General features: G+C 43.0%; 1 protein-coding gene across 4 annotated transcripts in view; it reads left to right on the top strand.

Annotated features, from left to right (window-relative positions):
• The window catches only part of FAM219A (family with sequence similarity 219 member A), a 96,540-nt gene that overhangs the window by 53,443 nt on the left and 20,438 nt on the right, over window positions 1-22,659 (top strand). For 2 of the 4 annotated variants that reach the window (XM_054398018.1, XM_054398017.1), the window contains exon 2: window positions 9,190-9,246. In XM_054398018.1, the coding sequence (XP_054253993.1) occupies window positions 9,190-9,246 (57 nt within the window). Of the gene's footprint in view, window positions 1-9,189; window positions 9,290-22,659 lie in introns of all 4 variants that reach the window. The other 2 variants (XM_054398016.1, XM_054398015.1) reach the window with 1 other exon arrangement.

Genomic DNA, 22,659 nt, shown 5'->3' with positions numbered 1-22,659 from the left:
TCCTTGGTTGTAGAGTGCAGGCTGAGTGAAGTACAGGTGTACAAACTCAGCTTGTGTAGACGCAAATGGTCTGCCCAGAGTGCTCAGGGTTGATGGCAACAGAACTGGAAAATATGAAGTAGGTGTGTCATGGGAGAGGACATCCTGTGATTTCAACATGAATCCAGAGGCTGAAAAACAGTTCTGCAGTGTGTTCACATCTCATTTTTGTCCCAGAAATGTCTGACAGCAAGCTGATGCTTGACAGGTGGCATTGTCAGTTGTGCAGGTCTCATTTGTTGACTCGAGACCTCAGTCAGACCCAGACATCCCTGCCCTCTGTGGGACGGGGTATTTACTAGATGCAGGAGAAAGACAGGATGAAAAATGATTGTTGGCAAAGGAGTGAACAAGAGAAGCAATCAAACAGCTCAGAAAAGGATCTAGGAGAGGTGTCATGGGTTCCAGGAGCAGGAAGTAAGATCTCGTTCATCCAGCATGTATAGAAGTTGAACTTATGAACAGCCACCTGTCTTGAAAAGAGGGTTCCAACTGCTAAGTGGAAAAGAATGAGTGGCTCCAGAGGTATGCTCCTAATGGATGTGATACTGAACCACTGATTGAAGCCCTTTCTTTTGAAAAATGTGGATGTGGCAACGTTTCAGCTTTTCCTGCAATTGTTCTTCCAGTCAGAGGCTCTGAAATATTAGTAACATCATATTTGCCACACCGGATCCAGTCCATGGGCTATGAAAACAATTATTTAATCTCCAGGACGCTGGAGGGAGCTTACATCACTGGAACAGGTTTCTTCTACTGTCAGTTGCATTGTGCTGGTACCTTTTTGTCAGAATATATGATTTCTGCAGTATCTACCAGAACCAGCCAATATTTTTAGTGTTTCCAGCCAGCTTTGATTTTGTCTTTTATGTACAGCTGGAACAGCCTAGCTGCATGCAGAGAGGATCTGTGAACCATTCTATGCCCACAAGCATGGCATTTCAGCAGTGATGGTACCACTTTCTTAGACAGTGTCTCCAGGTATTCGAGTTGTCCATGGGAAGGAAGCTCAGTACCACTACACCACACATGAGTCCTTGGTCACCTATGTTTCATGTTCAAAATTCTACTGTTTTTGAAAACAGACATTTCCTCTTGGTGAGGCTCCTCTAAAGCCTTGAATGAGTAGAAATGAGACACACTTTTGAAAAATCTCTGAGCACAAATCAACAAGCATGAGTTCTGTCACTACAGAATCCTGCTGTGGTCAGCACAGGGCTCTGCAGAGCACTCCTAATTTTTATAGAACTTGGCTACACCATGTAGCCAAGTGCCTGAGCTCCAGTTCCTGTCTGTGTCCTCCAAACACACACCATGACCTTGGCTCTGACATGTTCCTCAATCATTTTGAGGTTTATCTTCCCTCCTGAGCTGAGGTTTAAAGAGCAGCTGTAAAGTTGTTTGTGGGTTTTTGGGATTCTGATTTGGCCAGACGCCAGTTGCTAAACTGACTATTGCAACACCTACCGAGGAATTTGTGATGCTTCATTGCCTTAAATACCTGTATGTCTCATGTTGCACATCAGAGCTGCAGCTGTATAACCAGAGGTAGAAAAGGAAAGGTGTAATGTCCTCATGTATATATCCTTTACAAGAAGGAAGAAAATGTCGTGGTATTGAAGTATTCTGAAATCATTCCTCAGTTAATAGCTTGTTTTAAATAGTTATCATGCCAGTCACTTGGCAAGTGCTGCAGGCAGTGGGGATTGCAGTGTGGCATTTCTCTAATTTGCAATGTTAATGATCCAATTTAAGTCATGTAAAGTTAGCACAAGATACCAGACTTATAAATGCATGTTGTAATAGTGATGGCTTATGTGTGTGAGAAGAGCCTGGAGGGAAATGCAGTCTTAAATATATTATATCGTGATTGAAAGGAAAGGACTGGGGGCTGCTTGTGCTGCTGGTTCCTCAGATGCAAATCTCACAGAAATCATGTAATTACTCCCATTTTTCTTCCTTGGCCCTCATTTGCTTTCCCAAAGTATTTGGTCTACTTACTGGCTGGCGCTTCTTCCATTACCATAGGCTCCCAGGATTAGTCATACATCATAATCTAGAAAAAAAGATACTTTCTTCCTTGTGCTGCAGATGTCATTTTTGATTAGGAAAACAGGCCTCTGAAATGTCTTGTTCTCTTTGTACAGCTTATGTCTTTCTGTTTGCCACGTTTTTTCAGCTTGAATGTGAAAGTTGGGCTGATTCTTTGTGGCCAAGGCTTCAAGGGATCTTAAAGTGGGTATTACAGGCCTAATTTGTTATTGTTAAGTAAGATCTGTTCAGAAGTTGCTCAGAAAATAAAAACAGCTATGTCGTGTTACTGGTGCATTGGCAGAGGTAGTAGCAAGTCAATAAAAAGTTGTTTCTTTGTTGAAACTGAGTCAGTAGCTCTCAGAATGTATTTTGGTGTTACCAGTCACTGTATCACCAAAAAGCCATTCATTTTCGCTTTGGTATGGGTGGTGGTGGTGAGTAGTTAGTGCTCTGGATCCAGTGATAGATCTGACTTATTGAAAGTGACAACCACATTTTACTGGAAGCCTTCTATGCTGATTACCCTGTGATTATGGAGTTCCTTCAACATGTGAGACTTAGGAACATGATCATTTTCTTCAGCCCACACAGAGAGAGGATGAAGGCCCATCATGGACCTCAGCAGTGGGTCAGAGAGTTTGGAAAAACTCTTATTTTCCAAATAAACTGGTGTTCTGGTTAAATGAGTCTAGCTTAGAGGCAGGCTTCTCTTAAGACAGATGGTGAAAAAGACATAAAAAGAGGAGGCAACCTGATCAGCTCTGTTAACTTTCTGCATGACAAATCAGTTTGTAACCTGGGCTTAAAATCCTCCAGGATAAGCAATTCCATGACTTCCTGACACAAAAGTGTGTCTCCTTAACCTTACCTCTGCAGTGTTCTCCGATGTTGCCTGTCAATCTAGCTGCAATTTAAGATAAACATTTCTTATTCTGGTGATCAGAAACATAAGGGAAAAAAAATTGCTCCTTTTTTCTCTGTGGCAGATCTTTCTGTATTTGAAGACAGCTATTGTAACACTCCTTAGTCTTTCCCTTTCTTCTCTGAACAACCCTATTCTTTCAGTGTTCCCACATGGTTGTAGCTTCTAGCTTTTATCTATAGGACTGCTGAGGGGAGTACATCTTCCTTGAAATACTGGGCTCCAAAACTGCCTGCTTAAGATGAAGCCTGAAGGATTTGACGGAGAGCATGAGACAGTATTTTGTGAGGTTTGTAGGCTCCATTCCTACCATACATCCTCCTGTGACACTATCCTTGTTCTTGCTGGTACTATGGTACTATTAACTGTTGTTCACCAATATGGTGGATTCAGCTTTAGCCACTATAAATCCGACAGCCTTCGAGGCTCTCCTATGCTGTTTCTTACATAGACAGGTGATGTGCATCGTAGTTCCCAGTGGTTTTGTCCCCAGTGGGTTTTTAAGCATTCATAGCTATCTCATGTCTGTATTGTGGCAATAATTTGAGAGGCTGAAGAGGTCTGTTGTCCAAAACACTGTGAGACCATGGTTTTAAAAACCACCTGTGCACATCAGAGTTCTCAGAAGCCTGCTGGCCTACAGCTGCCTTTTTTTCAGGTTAACCTAGTGCAGTGTGGCTTGAGACAGTGAATCTGTAAAAGGCAGAAGATTTTCTGTTCCCAGGGCAGCACAACTGAAAGCATAAATATTTATTAGCAGGAGCAATATTACAACCCAGTTGTGTGGGATGACAACATGGGAATAGAAACTTTCTAAGGTACTCCCTCTAGTTGGGCTGCGTGCAGTTTCTTACTTGTGTTTCTGCTCACTAAATCAGTCTCTCTTATGCACAGAATAGCTTTCCAATTTTCCAGACTCAATGTTTGATGTGGAAAAGAAGTGAAACACTTGGGTTTGTCTTGTTAGCTTTTGTTTGCAGCATGTGATCCACACAGGCAGCTTCAGAAAGCAGGAGTCTGCTGAGCTGAAAGCGCTTGCTGTAGGCTGTCACATGTTGGTACTGAGACTGCTAGTATCTTCAAGTTGGACAGGACACATCATTGATTGGTACTGTAGAGAGGCAAAGGTAGCTGGATGATACTTCTAAGCAGTCAGCTCATACTGATTGAGCTGTTGATGTTCAGACTAAAGCCTCTGAACTGCGGAGAAAAGTGATAGGTAAAGCCACCATTGGGTCTTTCTTGAGATTAGAGGGTAAGGGCAGTCATGCCCCTCTTATGTGAAGGCAGAGGTGCTTTTCATCATGGCAGTATTTCCCACAGACAGCAGAGTGGAGAACGTTTTCTTAGGGCTGTAAAAAAGGCTGCTCTTTAGGATTGGGAAGGGTGGGCAGATAGCTGGAAACCAAGATACCTCTGTGTTTTCAAGGGGCAGTTTAAGGCCACAGAAACTGTGTGTGCCCATTCCCTTTCACACGCATTAGGGTCCCAGAGTATTTGCAGGATGGAAAGCAGAGGCTTGTTAAGTTTGCAAGATGTGAAAATTGTTGATTTTGAAAGAAGGCAAAGGAGGCTGCATTTACAAGGTGCTGCAAGGATGTGTTTGTATCCAGCACTCAGATCCACTGCTCAGGATGCAACTGTAGTTTGCTGGCTGTTTGGGGCTATTTTCCCATCTCCCTGAAGTCAGCACGGGTTACTGGGAGAGGTAGGCTATTAACCTGGTGCATTATGGTAAATGTTGTGTTTCTTGCTTAGTACTGCAAAAAAAGGAAAGGAATTATTTTTAAAAAGAGAAATAATAAAACCTCTACTGAGCATGCCATCTTCCTTAAATCCATAATTTCAGTTTAAAGTGATTTCAGCTTCTCTCTGTGTCTCTGTATACTGAGGGTTGACAGCTTTCTGCTCCATGAAAGTTCACTGGATCTAATTCCTGATGTTCAGTAGTGGCATATAGTACACAACCCATTGGACATAGGTGTACCTAGCAGGAGGGCAGTTGTGTAGAGCCTATAGGAAAATGCCAACTAGTAAGGAACTGCCCCACCATTTCAATGCTGTGGTTGTTCATGCCCAGTGAAGCTGTCAGCATGTGGGCAGAAAGCTTTGATTGAACTCTGGGCCCAGACAAACCATGCAGTGGCTTGATTTGAAAGTATTTTTTCCCTAGGAGTGAAGACGTAAGGAAGCCTCAGGAGCAAAAAATGTGTTATATTCTCATAGCCATGTAAAGCCCCTGCAGCCACATCTTGGCACTTGCCTTTGGATTGGGAGTGTTGTGTTCCCCACACAAACAGAGAGAAATCACATTGTCTGACCTGCAACTGGTCACACAGCATAACTGAGGTTTTTGACATTGAGGTCAGAGCTGAATACGTTGGTTTAGAGAGGCTTAAAAAAAAAAAAGGCAATAAAATTGCCAAGTAAACTACACTGCGAAGTGAAAGCCAGTGGTGATTCTCAGTGTGCACAAGCGAAAGGCTAGTCAGTCAAGTAAACATTTCTATGACTGAATGAGCCATGCAGAGGGAAATACACCTGTGCAGTATGCACAGAAGCGAAGTGTGTTTGTGCAAATGGGCACCTCTGGCTGAACTGCTGTTCTCGCAGCTGGGGTTGTTACTATGGAGTCCTGTTACTTGCTGCAGAATGTATATGAAGTGATGGATGGGAAATATCACAGAGCCTCGGCATTCCTAGGCCTGGGATAGATACCCCTGGCACTGAGAACTCTGTCTCTGGCCCAGTTTGGTTTCCTTTTGGATCTGTGTTACTCACTGGAAGGAGTGGCTCTGTGTACCAGCAGTGGTCATTCAGATAATGCTGGTGCTTTGTGATCTCTCTGTGCAAGTCAGGGGTCTGATGGGTGGCCCTAAGTTGTTCCTCTGCCAGTCTACTGTAGAGGTGTCAGGCTGCTGGGGCAGAAAAGTGTCATTCCAAGCTTTGGAGATGAATTCCTTATGTGGACTGGCATTATTATGGCTTCTGCTGCTGTGTCCTTCATTGTTCTCCACTCTAGTGTCAGAGGCAGGGCTCTGGTCTCCACCTCTTGCCAGGCTTCCTCTGTAGTCAACAGGGAGAGGGCAACACATCTCAAAGGACTGATTCATGTCCTTTTGAGATGAGTGTCTAAGACAGAATGGAATGAATCACCTTTGGAATTAATCTTTATTTTTTCAGGAGGTCTAGGAAACCTGTTGTGTTTGTTTTGTCTAGAGCTCAGCTTTGAGATTGCTCCAGCTGAGTCTTCTGGTCCAGGAACAGAGCCTGAACCCTTGAATACACTTCAGAACGTTTCTCCTTGCCCTTTGCTCATGCAAATGAATGTCTAATGTCGCTGGCAGATTACCCACAAGGAATAGCTACTGTCAGCATATCAGCTTCCAAGAAAAGTAAGAGTGTTAAGCATAATTTTAACAATTACACTTAAGCCAGAGCTCATCCTGGTGGCCAGGCCCACTGTGGGCTCCTGCAGCTCTATGCTGGACTGCACCAGCACAGAAGGTAGGTAATACATGGCTGTCACTCTGTGTTCTTTATCAGAATGTGTCTACTTCCATACATTCCTGCAGCCAGCAGGTTGAGGCTTCAAGGACTTATTTTGTATTCAGTAGCACTAGGAAGCATCCAGCTCTTGAAGGCATGCTCCTTAAAAATGTCTGTATCCTGCCTTTTCCCAGAATGTCAGAGAAAAGATTCTCATCTGGGAAGCCTGGACAAGGTGATACCACCTACTGCTTTGTGTATCCCTCTTGGAAAGGTTTTAGCTTGTCTGGGAAACAGCCAGTGTCCTTTTTATTATCTGTATTTGTATTATCTGGACACTCCAATGAATGTTCCTTTCCAGTCTGAATTCTGATCTGGCCTCTTCATCTGGGTATGTTTGAGACCAGTCCCATGTTAGAAGGATATCACGAGACTCGGTCTTCAGTTGCAATTATAGACTAGATTCTGACACAGAAAAAAAAGGGTGACTATTTCAAGTCAGATTGAAAGCCTTACTCTTGTGTTGTGTCCCCAAGAGGAGAAGAGCCAGGTGAACATGCAGTGATGCCTCCACAATTCTGTCTCTCCAGTGATCTGTGCCTGGAAGCAGCCTGAACCAGAAGCAGCACTTTTGGATTTGATGGGTGTTGCTTCCATTAACTTTTCTCACCCTTTCCTGAGCCTCTTTTTGCATCCACAGCAGCACATCATTCCTGCATGAAGAAGTGCTGTTTGTTTTCAGATGCTGTGTTGTAAGTGCCACTTGGTATCTCATGCTTGTAGAAAATAAGGGCTAGGTCATCCTTCTTACCCCGCTCAGAATTACCGAGGCTCCTCCCATAGCTCCCATTCTTTGTCTCTCCCTAGCTGAATAGTCTTGGTCTGTCTAACTGGTCATCTGATGGAAACTGTCATCCAAGATTATGTTCTTGAGTGACAGTAGCTGGCTGTAGGTTATCATTTTCATTTATAAAGTCAAAATCATTTTCCTTGAGTGTAGCACTTCGTTTTTAGTCTTGTTTCATTTCAGCTGCTGTATTCTTGCTCTTCAACTGCTGTATTTTATTTTAGTGTGGTTATTAAAGTAGGACTTTTCACCTAAAATGAATATGATTCATCATATATGGCTAGCTGTGTTCTTCTGGAGACTGGCTTGTTTGCAACCTGTTCCAACTTTTTTAAGCAGTCATTAAACTACCACATTAGAGGGAAAGTGCAACAGTGACCATTTAGAGGAAAGTGGAGGGGATTACATGTGGTTCAGCATTGTCTGGTGAATGTCACAGAATGCAAAGTCTTGTAAGCACCATCCATTTCAAGTACGGTCAAAGTCAACTGGATAGTGCAAAGAAGCAGAATTTTGATAAAACAGCATAACCCTGCTTATATTATTTGCCAATTTCTATTCAAATAGAGCCTAATTCAGGAATCACATTCTATCTCGTAAGCACAGTGATTAAAAAGAGCTAATGTGCACTGGGGATGAATGGGTAGTGCCTCACCAAGTTAGTTAGTTATTTATTTACTGAAAAGAAAAGGCAGTGGTATCTTACTTTGAAATGGGTACTACTGTCAGTACCAAAAGATGTGCTGCAGTTTTGTTAGAAATTGTGTGCAAAATACAAACTCCAGAAACTGAGAAATGGGTAATACAGTTTACCAGTTTGGAATAATATTTTCTGATATTTAGTTTCTGATGCTTTGTTCCATTTCTTACAAAAGTGGTGGCTTCTTCAGATATTGAACGTGTGCAGATGTATCTACTACAAATACAAATTTACATACACAGATACATGTGTGTATATGTATATATATGCATGTTCAATTTAGTTTCTAGCTCCTACCTTGGAAGAAGTGAGTATGTTTGAAAAACAATTTTCATTTTCACTATGGCATTAAGTAAAGATAGTTCTAGCAGGTTTGAAGTTTGCTGGGAAAGGATATTAAATACTTTCAGCAGCTGTAGAACTGCCTGAATTGGCCATTTGTCTCTCTCTGAATCCTTTGCTGTGCTGTACCATAGAGTATAACTCTGCCTAGATTAGGTTCTTTGCATCTAGGCGTGATAGAGCAAACTCCATGTTGGGGAGCTTTGGTTTTGAGCGGGGTTTACAGTGACAGTGAAAGGTGCTGTGCTCACAGATACTGTTAGTCATGGTTAGATACTGTTAGATACGGCTAGCCACAAAGTAGGTCCAGCATGAAAAGTACAGACTTATTCATCCCTCTTCCAAGATGCACCAGAGACTAAATTCTCCAACTCACTCAGTCCTCATTTCCTCTGAGTTGGATGAGTGGTGATGAGGTGTTTACTTCTAATCATGAAGTTGACTGATCCACTTGGAGTGTGGCTGAAACTATAAACGCGTTTTATGGAACGCCTCAAAGAGTCAACACATCATAATTTGAAACTACTGCCAGGCCAGGATGATTTGAACTCATGACACACCCTCTACATTGTATTCCCAGGATCATTTATGATATAAACCTGATGTTGAAATCTGCCACTTCCAGACGTACTTTTGGCATACTAAATACGCTTTCAAATTCTGTATTTTGCTCCTGGGTTTTGACTATTCAAAACTGTAACATGGCATCTGCTTCTTTTGAATATGGGTGGGAATGGACTCACATAGCAGCCTGAGTAGAGACTGCATAACTTTTAGCTAAACTATTGTGTTTTGTTTCGTTTTCTTTCTGGACAGGATCCAACAGCTGCATCTATTTCGGACAGAGATTGTGATACAAGAGAGGGAGAGACTGTAGCCATGAACTATAAGCCGTCCCCACTTCAAGTGAAATTAGGTGAGTCTTTGCTGACAGAGTAAAAAGACTGAATCCAAGGTCTGAAAGAGGGTGACATGCTTATGGGATTGTATGGAGATCTCCATGCATGTGGCTGAGCATGCCAGCTCAGCTCAAGCAACTCACAGAGCACTTCTTTCGTTGTGTTTCTTGTTCTAGGGAATTGACCTACGAACTCATAAACTGTCTCGGGCAGTTGTAGAGGAAGGAATTTACGCCTTGAAGGGTAGATATAGCTTTTTAAACAAACGATTTTTTATCCAACTAAGATCAAGGCTTGACCACAGAGAGGAACTATAAAATGAAGAGAAGCCTGAATGACTGCAAACTAAGGGGAAAGGATCAGAGACTTGGGCTACTACTGGGAAATGGTAGAGCTGTGTTACTGTGAGGTGTGTAGAGGTGTGTAGGTCTGCAAAGGTTCACATACAAATACTTGAGCTATTTCTGAGCAATATTTTTTAAGTTCTGTAAGCAGAATCACCCAGTTTGCTTCCTCAGAAGGCCGATACTTATAAGAGGACTTCAATCCATTCGTGGTGTCGTACCTCCAAAACCTGAACAACTGTTGAGCTACATTGCCACAAGAACCTGATGAAGGACAAGTCAAAGAAACAATGTGCTTTCTACTCAGATTCCCAAAAATGGGAATCTAAATCTGGAAAAATTCTCAATAGGAGCAGGAGGCAGGCACCTGATTGTCCTTCAAATCAGAACAAATGGCATTGAGAGGATGCTACTGGAGCTGATTGAGGGTGACTATACCATGCTGAGGAATGCTCTGAAGGAAGTAGGTGCCTGCATAGCTCTGGCCCCCACCAAATGGGTGATAGTGCAGGTCACCTGTCAGTTAAGGTTTGAAGATTTGGGAAAGTTTGGGTGCTGATATGTGGTTATGAAGAGGTCCTCACAACAGAGAGGTTTCATCCAAGGACCTGCGCTACTACTGCATGCACTAGTGTTGGCCTCACTTATAAGAGGAGCCTTAAAGAAATACAAGGTAAAGGCTGGGGAGTGGTTTCAAGGCTCTCCCTGAATACATCATAAATTGAATATTCACAAATCTGGTCATAGTAGTGCAGAAAAAAATGTCACAGAATCAACCCATAGATTGAAAAGTAGTTGAATAGACAAGATCTCACTTGAGTGTCTGGGAAGGAGAAGGCAGAAAGCTGGATATACAAATGCAACAAGATTATGTGGCAAAGCGGAGAACCTTGAGCTACTGATATGTGATATGAACAAGTTAATTTGGACAGTATATCTGTCCCATAGTTGCAGTCTTGAAAACTCTAAAACCAATGGCTGCTTTTCTGGAAAAGGCAGGGAGCAGCAGTATGTGTTAATGACAGCACAACTCACAGCTTGAAAAAAGATTCACTGCCAGTGCACCATGTGCCACTAGGATCCTTTTTCACCACCAGGAGAGTTCTGTAATGTCATTAGAGAGACAATTACTGCTGCAGTACTTGTTTTGGATAGTTTAACATCAGAAATCAGTTTGGAGAGTAATTGATATTATTATTGATAAGTCTGAGATATTCTTGCATTTCTTGGCAATAAAAAATATCCTCTAGAGATTCTCTGATGTGACAGGAAATGTACTATTTTAGAGCCTGCTTTGGTAAGTCATGAAGACATTGTAGGAAACCTGATCATAGCAAATAGATTTGGATTCAAAGATAACAAGATTAGTTCATGCAAATTGAATTGAAAAGATAATTTGGGGCATATCTGTTAGAAACCTCAGTTTTTCAACAGTCTTTTCATTTATATGTTCATTAGTGACTTTGGCATAAAAAGTAGGGGTCAGCATATAAAATTTAGCCTTAGTATATTTGAGAGACTTCAGTATCCAAAAAGACTCAGAAATACCGTAGAGAAAACTGGGATATAGACCTGAGAATGATATAACAGGAGAAACTCAGTCTGCTGCAAACTGGAATTTACCAATCAAGACATGAGTAAGGAAAGGGAAGCCTGTTACATTGGCTGATTGCAAGCTAACTATTAAAACAGACTAATACACAAAAATAGTCCATAGCCACACTTCTGCAGAGCTTGCCAGCTCTTCTCCAAGGATCACATACAACAGAATGATTTACAACTTAGGGAAAAACTGATTTCATTTAGCCACTGTGGAATGGCACTATCCGTTATTAAAGGGACAAAGGGAGGTGGTGGAAGAATCTGAACAGTTTTAGGAGTAGGTGGAGCCGTACCATTGCCAGGATCTCCTTTCCAGCTAGTGACCTGCCCAGTGAATACTCAGTGCCAACCACAGTGTGCTTATGAAGGTGAAACCCACCTGTTTAAGAGCAATTGTCTTGCAAGGCTAATGAAAACTTCCTTGCCTTGTGTCCAGGGAAAAGTCTGCTCAAAAACCTCTCTGTTGTCTGTGGAAACAGTGTGCCTCTTCAATTACATGAACAAGTACCTAGTGGCATTTGGAATGATTCTCTACTCTTAACCATACCCAGATGAGCTTTATGTTACCTCGAGCAAAACAAGACTAAGGGTAGCCAGTGTAACATGCCTTTAATCCACATCAGCTCCTGCTGCTGCTATTAAAATCTGCCCAGCCTTTTTAATTTTCAAGCAGTTCAATGGCTTGCACCTCACAGTTCTAGCCCCTGTTCCTCTAACTAGAAATTTTTTGTCTCTTCTGCACTAGCTGTTGTCAGGACTTCAATTTTTTTTTTTAATCTCTTTAAGGCTAGACAAAGTTAAGGTAGTACATAAATATTTAATAGCTTAGCTGGCAGAGCCATTGTTTGGGATCGTAGTAACTAGAGTTTAAATGCTGTTGCAGGTTTTCTGTGTTGATAGTGACATTTTTCACTGTTATGCCAGAATCAGTTGTTCAAATGTCAAATGCTCTGATGGAAGGTTGATAAATTGCATTTTTCACTTTGTGAAGATTTATATGTAAATCTGTCATATGTGCTTGCTGGAAGCTTGGCTCAAATGAGCTCAATTAAATACCACCCCATCATGAATACAACTTCTGCTTCCAGAAGCTGCAGTGATTGAAGTCTGACAGAAAGAGTGTGCAGTGCTGCTGAACAGAGATTTATCCTGCTGGTCGAGTGGTCTTTTCCTTGGTTGTTTGTCCCCCTCTGAATTATAACATGTTTGGCCATGTGTTTGCTTAGGAGGTCAGTTAAGTAGAAGAAAAACTTCACAGGTAGCTTATATTTCTAATGACTTTCTAAAGATTGCACCTGGCTTCTAAGTGGAACAGTGAAACCTCACACCAAGGAAAAATAACATCTCCCAGTTCATGTAGTTCATAATTTTAAACCCTTACTGGTATTATACCCATATTATGTATTTCTTTTTTAATGCTCTTGAGTTTTCTTTGACAGGAACTACAAGGTTCAGCTGTTCTTCTTTCTTTCTTTGAAATAAGTTGATAAGGAGGTTCCCAACAGCACTGGAGGGGCTGGGTGTGCATTAGTCCTTAGGAGATTTCTCCAGCAGATCCTTATTAGGAGGCATATCCAGATGGAGCACATACTACAAACCTTTTGAAAACAGAAGAGGGTTGTGATAAGAAGAGACGGAAGAACAGAATAATCCCTAAGTGTAAATCTCAGAGGCTCTGTATCTGCTATGAATCCTCACGGGATCCCCAGGAGATAAGATATTATTTTAATGAAGCTTATGCCATCTGGTTTTCTATTTTGCATTTTTAATTTCCCTTCTTCGTGCTGAAATCCCCATCCAGATGGTCTGTCTTACCCTAGCAGTCAGTGATACCACAGTTTGCTAAAATAGAACAGGCAACATGGCAACTGAGTGCTGCAGAATAATCTACTGTGGTGGTGAGGGATTGTGGCAGTGGCATCTTCACTAGTACATCCACCACACCTGGAGCTTGGCAGTAAATCTCCTGCAACCTCATCTGCAGATGAAGAGAGAGAGAGGCAGACAGAAACACTCATAGCAGCCTTTATCCCTCCAAGATACCTGTTGCCTTAGATGTAAGCACCTCCTCTACTTGGGCTAGATAGAGAATCAGGCTGGTTTTGCAAGATTGCTCAGTGGAGTGCCTGAAAGTATGTGAAAAACTAGTGTCTAAGTTGGGCAAACTGGGTACCACCTTGAGACTGAGTTACATGCAGATGAGGTCTCCTGTCATACGACCAAGAGGAAGCCAAGTTCATGTTGAAGCAGGCCTCAGAGTGTTTATGGGGTTTGTTTTAGATCATCTTTGCAAAGCTTCTCATAAAAAACAAACAAAACCAACCAAAAAAAAAAACCCTGAATTGCACATATATCAGACAATTTTCCTTATTTTCTAGTTTTGTTCCCCTCCAAGATTAGATCTCATGCTAGTACTTGTCTTAATACCAAATAGCACAGTGGCTGATAGTAGTCAGGCAGGTAAGGAAAAGCAAGTGTCACAAGGTTGCCTTTGGTGTAAGATGCTGTAGCTCAAGTTTCTGGTTAGGCTGATGGATGTTCCAGAGGCAGGAAGCTGTTGTAACCCTAACAGAGCAGAGCTATTTCATTAAATAATAGAGTGCTTGCACATTCCCCCTGCTAGCTGCATTACAGCACGATGCTTTTTTTCCCTCTATGAGATACAGTGCAGATCACACTTCAAGCAGATCAGCCACTGCTGGGAAGGAAATTCTGCCAGATGGGAACCTGGGCCCATTGATGAACAGCCATGGTAGGGCCTGGGTCAAGCAGAATTATTTTACCTGTGCTGTTGAATCAGTTTTTGCTTGTTAACAAACAACGTTCTCAAAAACCTCAAACAAGTAATGGGACTGATGTTCACTTAGAGCAAGCAACTCTGATACAGATAAAACAGCAACAGAAACCCTGTCACAAGGAAATACAGCATGCTGTTCTGTGGTGTGCCTGACTTGGTCAAAACTGAGGATCTAATTGATGACAAGACCCCATCTTGTTGGAGACTGAAGTGAACAGAGGAGATATATCATGAGTTTCTGTCCCCAAATGGATTATCTGTGGTGTTAGCTCCTGCTTTCCAGCCTGCTGCTGTGCATTCATAACAGATATTGAATTGGTATACCAGCAGGGAGGAGTACTACTGGGAATATCAGTCAATGAGCTGAGAACTACAAAGCCCACAACAAAACTAGTGCATTTCTAGTTGAAACATTACAGATGGTCACTAATCCCAGTAAAAGATGGACTGCCTTTATTTCTCCATGTGGCTTCTGAGACTGATCTTTCAGTTGGTGTTTATTTAACCCCTGCTGCTAGGGTTGGGTGTGGGTTCAGAACTTGTTTTAAAGCACCTTAATCATAAAGCCACAAAATGCACAACAGAGCATCCTCTCCCAATGCTGTTCTAAAACAAGGATGCCATACTTGTAGATTCCCTCTGCTGCTGCTCTTGCCATAGATCAAGATGAATGGGTGCTGTGAGATGCAGTTCCATGCAGAGCAGGCAGAGGCCCCTTGCAGAGGCTAAATGACTGGATAGATACCATGCCACATGTGTGGCTCCTTCTTTGCTTTACCTCTTCCTAGTTTGCTTCGCAGCTTGTGACTTGTGAGTTTTTCATACAGAAAAGAGAGATTGTAGCAGACTGGACAAATCAATGCCATTAGTGTATCCTTTTGTCAGTACCTCAAGTACTGTACTATTCCCAGTTGCTCTTCTGTAACAAGGCAATTAATGCTAATTAGGTACAGCAGCTGTTGTTTCTGGGAAGGAGCTCTGTAGGTAAATTAGAGATACATTTTATAAAAAAGCTGTAACTCTTAAGCTAGGTCCCAGTGTTCCAGCTCTGTTGACAAAACTGCACATTTCCATAACCATAACTGCATAGCGACCTCAAGTGACATCATTACCTTAAGTGCACAAAGCCATTTTGCTCCCCTGGGAGCACCCATTTCCTTGAACACACTCTGTACTTTGCATGGGGGGGCATGAGTAATGTGGAAGCTGGAGTGCAGTGGCACTATAGCACTGCTATTGATTTTTCTTCATGACGATAGAAGTGCAGCCGACCACTTGGAAGTCTTCTGGGGCTTAGGAGGAATTTATTTAAACATTCGTGTGTTATTAGCCTTTCCATTTATATGAAGGATTGCACACACACACTTATTGCAGCATCCTTCCTGCAGGATCTCTCCAGGTTCTTTTTTGAAGGGGAGGAGAGAGTGAACATCTGCATCATGTTAATGGCACTGTCTGCAGACAGAGCAGCAAAAGATGAGGGCAGGACATGCAGTTGTGATGGGCATAGCATTGCAGATTAGTTAGAGAAGAAATAGAAGGGCATAAAGAAGAGGTGCATGAGATGCTGTAGCTGACACAGACTCTGGTAAAGAGCGAAGCTGTTATGAGGAAGGCCAAGGGAGAGTCCTGGGCAAGAGGGAGCGGGTAAGTGGTTAAGAAGGAGCAAAGGGAGGTACCAGTCAGCAAACCTCAGGAGCAAAGCAGGCCACATGAACATAAGCATGATGTGGCATGATGTTCACAAATGAGCCTAGTCTTTCTGCCACTGCAATTTGCTTGATTTGTTGTGCCACTGCAGCAGGGCTTTACTGACCTTTCCCAAACCCCCACCATTAATGTGCAGCTCTCCTGTGACAAGCTTCTGGGTACTCACACACTTGACACACACTCACACCCACTCAGATTTCTGTTGTACACACCTCTCTGGGATAATAGACCTTCAGGTAAAAAGTTGTGAAGGAGGAGGCTGTAAAATAGCTGCATCATTTTGTTTTGTAGTATCTGAGCATCATTTTGGCACTCCACATTTTTACAGCATCTTTAGGTTTGATAATTGAGAAGAGAGAGCTAATCCTGAAGATCTGCTTCTACACCAATTATTTTACTTCGTAATGAGAATGAGCCAAAGCAGCTGGAGCCTGAACGTGCATGAAGCAGAGGACCAGAGTTGCAAATTGCATGTTGTCTTCCTTGTCCTCGTCCCCCATAATCTATGGTAGTCTCAGATATGAGAACCAGCTCAGAAGGTTGTGAGGCAGAACAAATTAATCAAATTATTGAGATTCTCTGACAGAAAGAAGGGGAAAAGGAGTAATTGAATTAGTGATGAGAATAAAAACTACCTGGTATAGCAAAGCCTAATCCCAGCAAGCAGCACCATAGCAGTGATAGTCAGGTGGTCTGTCCAAATGTCTCACGAAGTACACAGAGAACTGGTTTTAAAGAGAGTGCTATCTCCAAAGGTCATGTTGTAGACATTAAGATTTACCAGTATCAGCTGAGCTGATGAGGCTGCCTGCTCAGGTGTTGGCATCTTTGACAAAAATCAACACAGAAAGGGGCAATAGTTTTTTGGCTTCTCATAGCCCTCTATTCTTATATGTAAGTTCCACCTGATCGTCTGGCCCACCACTGAGTGTCCTGAATTACTCTGGTATTACTGTTTGTTTAATTCCTTCTGATGTCTCCAGGAGTTCCTGCATAGTCCTCAAGGGAAGCAAGTAGAACCCAGTATAAGCAATGTAAACTGGTTCCAGAACAGACTACAGTATCCATAGACAGTATTGGATGATGCATTCTTTTAATGTCTTTTATTTAGTAATGATGAGCCTTAAACTGTGCCTTATGGTTAATTGAATTTGTTCTCACTGTTCCATGATAAGGGCTTCCACTTTGTCTGCTCTGTGCAACGCACTCAGCCCTCAAATGATGGAAAGATTACTATCTGCTTATTGAGTTTTGGAACTAAAATTTAGCTCCATCAGGAGAGCAATCTCTTTGAGGTAGCAATACCACCCACTTCTCAAACAGAAGGGATTTGTGCTGGTATAGGAAGTTCACTGTGATTCTTGGGTTTTTAATTGCTGTCCGTATGCACAGAGGATGCTTGCTGCACCCTGAAAACTTTGTGTTGCTTTTCTAAGATGTTAAAAGGTTCTTTGGATACGTGGAGGTTGATGTGCTGCAGCACAGGAGTAGAATAAATGAGGATGTCATCAATGTTGTGTGGCCTGTCAGTAGGAGAGTCCTTTTTAGGTTAATATATCATAGAGGACTTGGATGAAGACTTCAGCTGAGCGTGAGTAGAGAAACATCCAAGGAGCCATTCTTCTCTGAACGCAGGGACAGTCTTACCTTCAAGAATAGCAAGCAGCATTACATCCACCTGTGCACAGCAAAGCCTGTGTGCCAGGCACAGCAAGTGATGGAGGTAAAATACCCCCTAACTGGCCAAGCTCTTAGGGAAATGTAGCACATGAGATGATGGAGAAGAGGTAGGATAGAAGCAGCAGGAGAAAACTAATCCCAGGTTTTGTCCAGTTAGCAACAAACTTCAATATGTCCTTTGGGTTTGGTTGACCAGTCTAGTGAAGAGCAATTCTCAAAAGCAGAGGGCAGCAAAGAACAAACCAAGGAGATTTAGAAAACAGGTAGACAAAGTGCCTTGGGAGGCAGTCCTGAAGGGCCAAGGAGTCCAGGAAGCCTGGATGTTCTTCAAGAAGGAAGTCTTAGAGGCACAAGCGCAGCCCATCCTCATGTGCTCAAAGACTACCAGGCAGCCAGGAAGATCAGCCCAGGTGAACAGAGCTTTGGCTGCAACTCATGTTAAAAATAAGAGTTTAAGGCATCTGGAAGAAGGGGCAGGCCACTCAGGAGGGAGCACAAAGATATCACGAGTCTGTGTAAGAAGAACATTAAACCAAAGCTCAACTGTGTTCTGCTATTAAAGACAATGAGAAATGTCTCTACAGATGTATTAGCAATGAAAGGACAGCCAAAGAGAATCTCTGTCCTTTGTTGGATGTAGGAGGAAACACAGTGACCAAGAATGAAGAAAAGGCCAAGGTACTTAATGCCTTCTTTGCCTCAGTGTTTAGTAGTAGAGCTAGCTATTTTCTGAGTACCGAGCCCCCTGAGCTGGAAGACAGGGAGAGGGATTAGAATGAAACCCTTATAATCCAGGAGGAAATGGTTAGCAACCTGCTGCACCAGTTGGGCCTGTATAGGTTTGTGTGGCTGGGTGGGATCTGCCCAAGGGCACTGAGAGCTCGTGGAGATGCTCACAAAGCTACTTTCCAGCATTTACCAGCAGTCCTGGCTAAACAGCCAGCTGACTGGAGATCAGCAAATGTGACACCCATCTAAGGAAGGGCCAGAAGGAGGATCCAAGAAACTACAGACCTGTCAGTTTGACTTCAGGGAGGCCATGGAGCAGATCATCTTGAGTGCCATTGCACAGCATGTGTGGGACAACCAGGTGGTCAGGCCTGATCAGCATGGGTTCAGGAAGTGCAGGTCATGCTTGATGAACCTGATCTCCTATGACAAGGTAACCATAAGGGGAAGGCTGTAGATGTTGTTTATTTGGGATTTACAAAAGCCTTTGATGCTGTCTCCCACAGCATTCCCCTGGAGAAACTGGCTGCTCATGGTTTGGTTGGAAGGATGCTTTGCTGGGTTAAAAACTGTCTGATTGACTGGGCCCAATGAGTGGTGGTGAATGAGGTTAAACCCAGTTGACCAGTCACAAGTGGTGTTCCCCAGGGATGAGTTTTTGGGGCCAGTCTTTCATTGGTCTTTTTCAGTGATCTGGATGAAGGGATTGAGTGCACCCTCAGTAAGTTTCAGCACCTTCTGAGAGGAGCAGCTGAGGGAACTGGGGTTGTTTTGCTTGGAGGAGAAGAGGCTAAGGTGAGAACTCTGTCTCTACAACTACCTGAATGGAGGTTGTAGCAAAGTGGGTACTGGTCTGTTTTCCCAAGCAGCAAGTGACAGGACAAGAGGAAACAGTGTCAAGTTGTGCCAGGGGAGGTTTAGGCTACACATTATGAAAAATTTCCTCACTGAAAGGGTTGTCAAGCACTGAACAGGCTGCCCAGGGAAGCAGTTGAATCATTATCCCTAGAGATATTTAAAAGGCATGTAGACTTGGTGGTTATGGACAGGGTTTAGCAGTGCACTTAGTAGTGTTGTATTAGTAGTTGGACTGTGTGATCTTAATGTTCTTTTCCAGCCTAAATTCTGTGATTCTCCTGTGGTTCTTCACGGAGAGAGGGCTGAGTAAAGCAGGCCATGAATCAGTATGGGCCTATGCTGGGCACATGTACAAGAGGCTATTTTCTAGAGTACCAGAATGGTAGAAGCAACTCGTCATCAGCTTCAGCTGTTTTCAGCATCTCAGCTTGAGTTCAGAGATACCATGGGCCTTTTACACCAACCAACACCACTACTTTATGGAGAATTTTTAGGAACAGGAATTAAGCTGCAGTGGAAATGGTGGGACTAGTGTGAAGAGGTTTCTGGATCTTAGGGAGGATCAACACATGTCATCTGTCTGTGGACTTCTGTAAAGCCTTTGGTACAGTCCCCCACATCATCCTTCTCTCTAAACTGGAGGAAGAAGGATTTGATGGGTGGACTGTCCAGTGGCTAAGGAATTGGTTGGATGATCACATACAAATAGTAATGGTCAGTAGCTTGGAATCAAAATGGAGACAGGTGACAAGTGATGTCCTTCAGGGGTCCACATTGGGAAAATGATGTTCAATATCTTCATCAATGATACAAGCAGCGAGATTAAGTGTACTATCAGCAAAGCTGCAGATGATACCAAGCTGAGTGGCACGATTTGATAAGTCTGAAGAAAAGATGCCATCCAGAGGGACGTCAACAGGCTGGAGAGGTGGGCTGAGGAGGATAGGTCCTGCATCTGGGGCAATCCTCATTACCAGTACAGGCTGGGGGATGATGAGATTGAGAGCAGCTCTGCCAACAAGGGCTTGGGGGGTGCTGGTGGATGAGAAGCTGGACATGAGCCAGCAGTGTGCATTTGCAACCCAGAAGGCAAATTGCACCCTGGGCTGCACAAAACATGTGTGGCCAGCAAATCAAGAGGTGATTCTGCCCCTCTGCTCTGTTCAGGAGCACTGTGTCCAGCTGTGGAGACCTCAACAAAATAAGGACATGGACCTGCTGGAGCAGGTCCAGAGGAGGGCCACAAAGATGATCAGAGGGCTGGTTCACCTCTCCTATGAGAACTCGCTGAGAGAGCTGGGGTTATTCAGCCTGGAGAAGAGAAAGCTCCAGGGAGACCTTATAGCTGCATTTTAATATCTGAAGGGGATCTTCAGGAAGGCTAGGAGTGGTTGTAGTGATAGGTCAAGGGGCACTGGTTTCAAACTGGAGCAGAGTAGATTTAGGTTGGGTATAAGAAGGAAGTTCTTTACAATGAGGGTGGTGAAATACTGGAACAAGTTGCCCAGAGATGTGGTGGAGGCCACATCCCTGGACACATTCAAGGTCAAACTTGATGGGGCCCTGAGCAACCTGATCTAGTTAGTGATGTCTCTGATTGCTGCATGAGGGTTGGACAAGATGACCTTCAAGAGTCCTTTCCTACCTGATGCATTCTGAAACATTCTGAGACATGTTGCAAGCCCTGGCTGAGACTCCTTTTGCTCATTTCCTGACAGTTGTTTCACCCCTGGCAGTAGTGAGGCAGTGGCCTCTGCAGGAAAGACCATGGCTTGTATGTTCTCTGATGTGTGTAGAAAGCCTACTGGCACTTCTCCTCTATTTCTTTCAATATCAAGCTTTTGGCACAGCTCTTTTCGTGTTCCTCTTGGCAGTCACTCTCCGTAAGGCTGGTCTCACCATTTTAATAAATGCCACCTGTTTAGTAAAGTCCTATTCGGTAAAGTAAGATTTTATTTAAGAAGTCCCAAAGTCACAACAGTAAATTGGACAGCCTGACACATTTTCTCCAGTTGTTAAATAACTATCATTCAAAAAATCTTTAATTGCTGCCTGAATTGTAGCTGAATAGCTTGTGCTATGGGTGTGCATTTATTGTATCATTCATCAAAATGAGACATCATAGTCTGGTACTGTGCAAAATAGCTGTAGTCCCCTTTTTGAAACTTCTTCCAGAAGGAAGAATTCCAGATTTTAAAACATTTGAGCATTCCCCAAACCCTCTTTCTAAATTAACCTATAGAAAAAACATCCTTTCTCTATGTCTGGTTACATGACCAGAACAAGAGGACACAGTCTCAAGCTGCGCCAGGGGAGGTTTAGGCTGGAGGTGAGGAGAAAGTTCTTCACAGAGAGAGTGGTTGGCCATTGGAATGGACTGCCCAGGGAGGTGGTGGAGTCACCATCCCTGGAGGTGTTCAAGAGGGGATTGGACGTGGCACTTGGTGCCATGGTTTAGATAGTCATGAGGTTTAGGGTGACAGGTTGGACTCGATGATCTTTGAGGTCTCTTCCAACCTTCTTGATTCTATGATTCTATGATTCTATTCTATGATTCTAAGTATATTTGTGGCAGTTAGATCCAAGGCTTCATGCATTTGGTCAAAGAATTCTGTTCAGCTTCTCCTGTGTAGCCACTACCATCTGTTTGTCTCTGGCTCCAGCCTCAGCACAATGCAAGCAGTAGACTCCCATTCTTTCTGTTTTCTTTTTCAAACTGCTGTTCTCCCAAGCTTCCTTCCACTTTCCATATCAGTGAAATCATCCATCCTCACTTTTTTAAGACTGCACAGCTGAGCCATTTCCTCTCACTGGCTCCCACCTTCCTTTTCATGTTCCTTTCGCCTGTGAACTTTGTCACGGTCTTTTTATTTTCTTAATCCTGCGCCTGTTTTCTGCACTTCTCATTGCTTACCTTGAGAAGAGCTTGAACTGATTCAGACTAAGCCTTTGTGACTGGGGAACTGTTTCACCTGTCTTGTAAAGCATCACTATTTATGACACAATAAAATAAATCCTCTACAGGGTTTTAAGGCAGTTCTGCTGTAAAATTAAAACCACCATGTTATGTTTGATTTTTTTTCTGCATTCTGCTCTAGACACAAGACAGTCCTCACTTTTCCAAACAACCTACATGCTCCCTTTTTCTCTCACTGCTGTGAAATTGGTACAGTCAAGTAAGCAGGTGTCGATGTCTTTTTGCAAAATGATGCAGTTCTGTCTAGTTGAGTAGCCTGAAGCTCATGATCTCAAAAGTGCTTTTTGCCGTGAGTAAATGGTGAGCTGTCCATGAGACAACAGTTTAATCATGCCAGGTGCTTCAGAGCTGCAGGCTCTGGCAGCCCAAAGTAACACCAACCATTCCATGCCAGGAAACAGCCCTTCTTTGTCCCCCATCACTGCCTAGCCTGAAAGTAAAAGCAGATTTATACACACAATAAAAATATTTGCTATGATTTATTTTAAATACTGGCTTGCAGGACTAGGAACTTGAACAGTACAAGTGAGGCAATTGTACCTTGTATAAGTTCATCCAAGAAACCATGTCTGACGTATTATATGACACTGCTAAAAATACATCTTCAGCAAGGCTAGTATATTTAATATTTAAAGTGATGCTTAGTAAGTTCACTACAAGAATATGTAATTGGAGGTTCCAAAACTGTTC

Source organism: Indicator indicator, chromosome Z (assembly GCF_027791375.1).
Source record: "Indicator indicator isolate 239-I01 chromosome Z, UM_Iind_1.1, whole genome shotgun sequence".
Taxonomy (NCBI): Eukaryota; Metazoa; Chordata; class Aves; order Piciformes; family Indicatoridae; genus Indicator; species Indicator indicator.
Note: the sequence above shows the minus strand (reverse complement) of the source record. Positions and strands in the feature narration are given on the sequence as shown.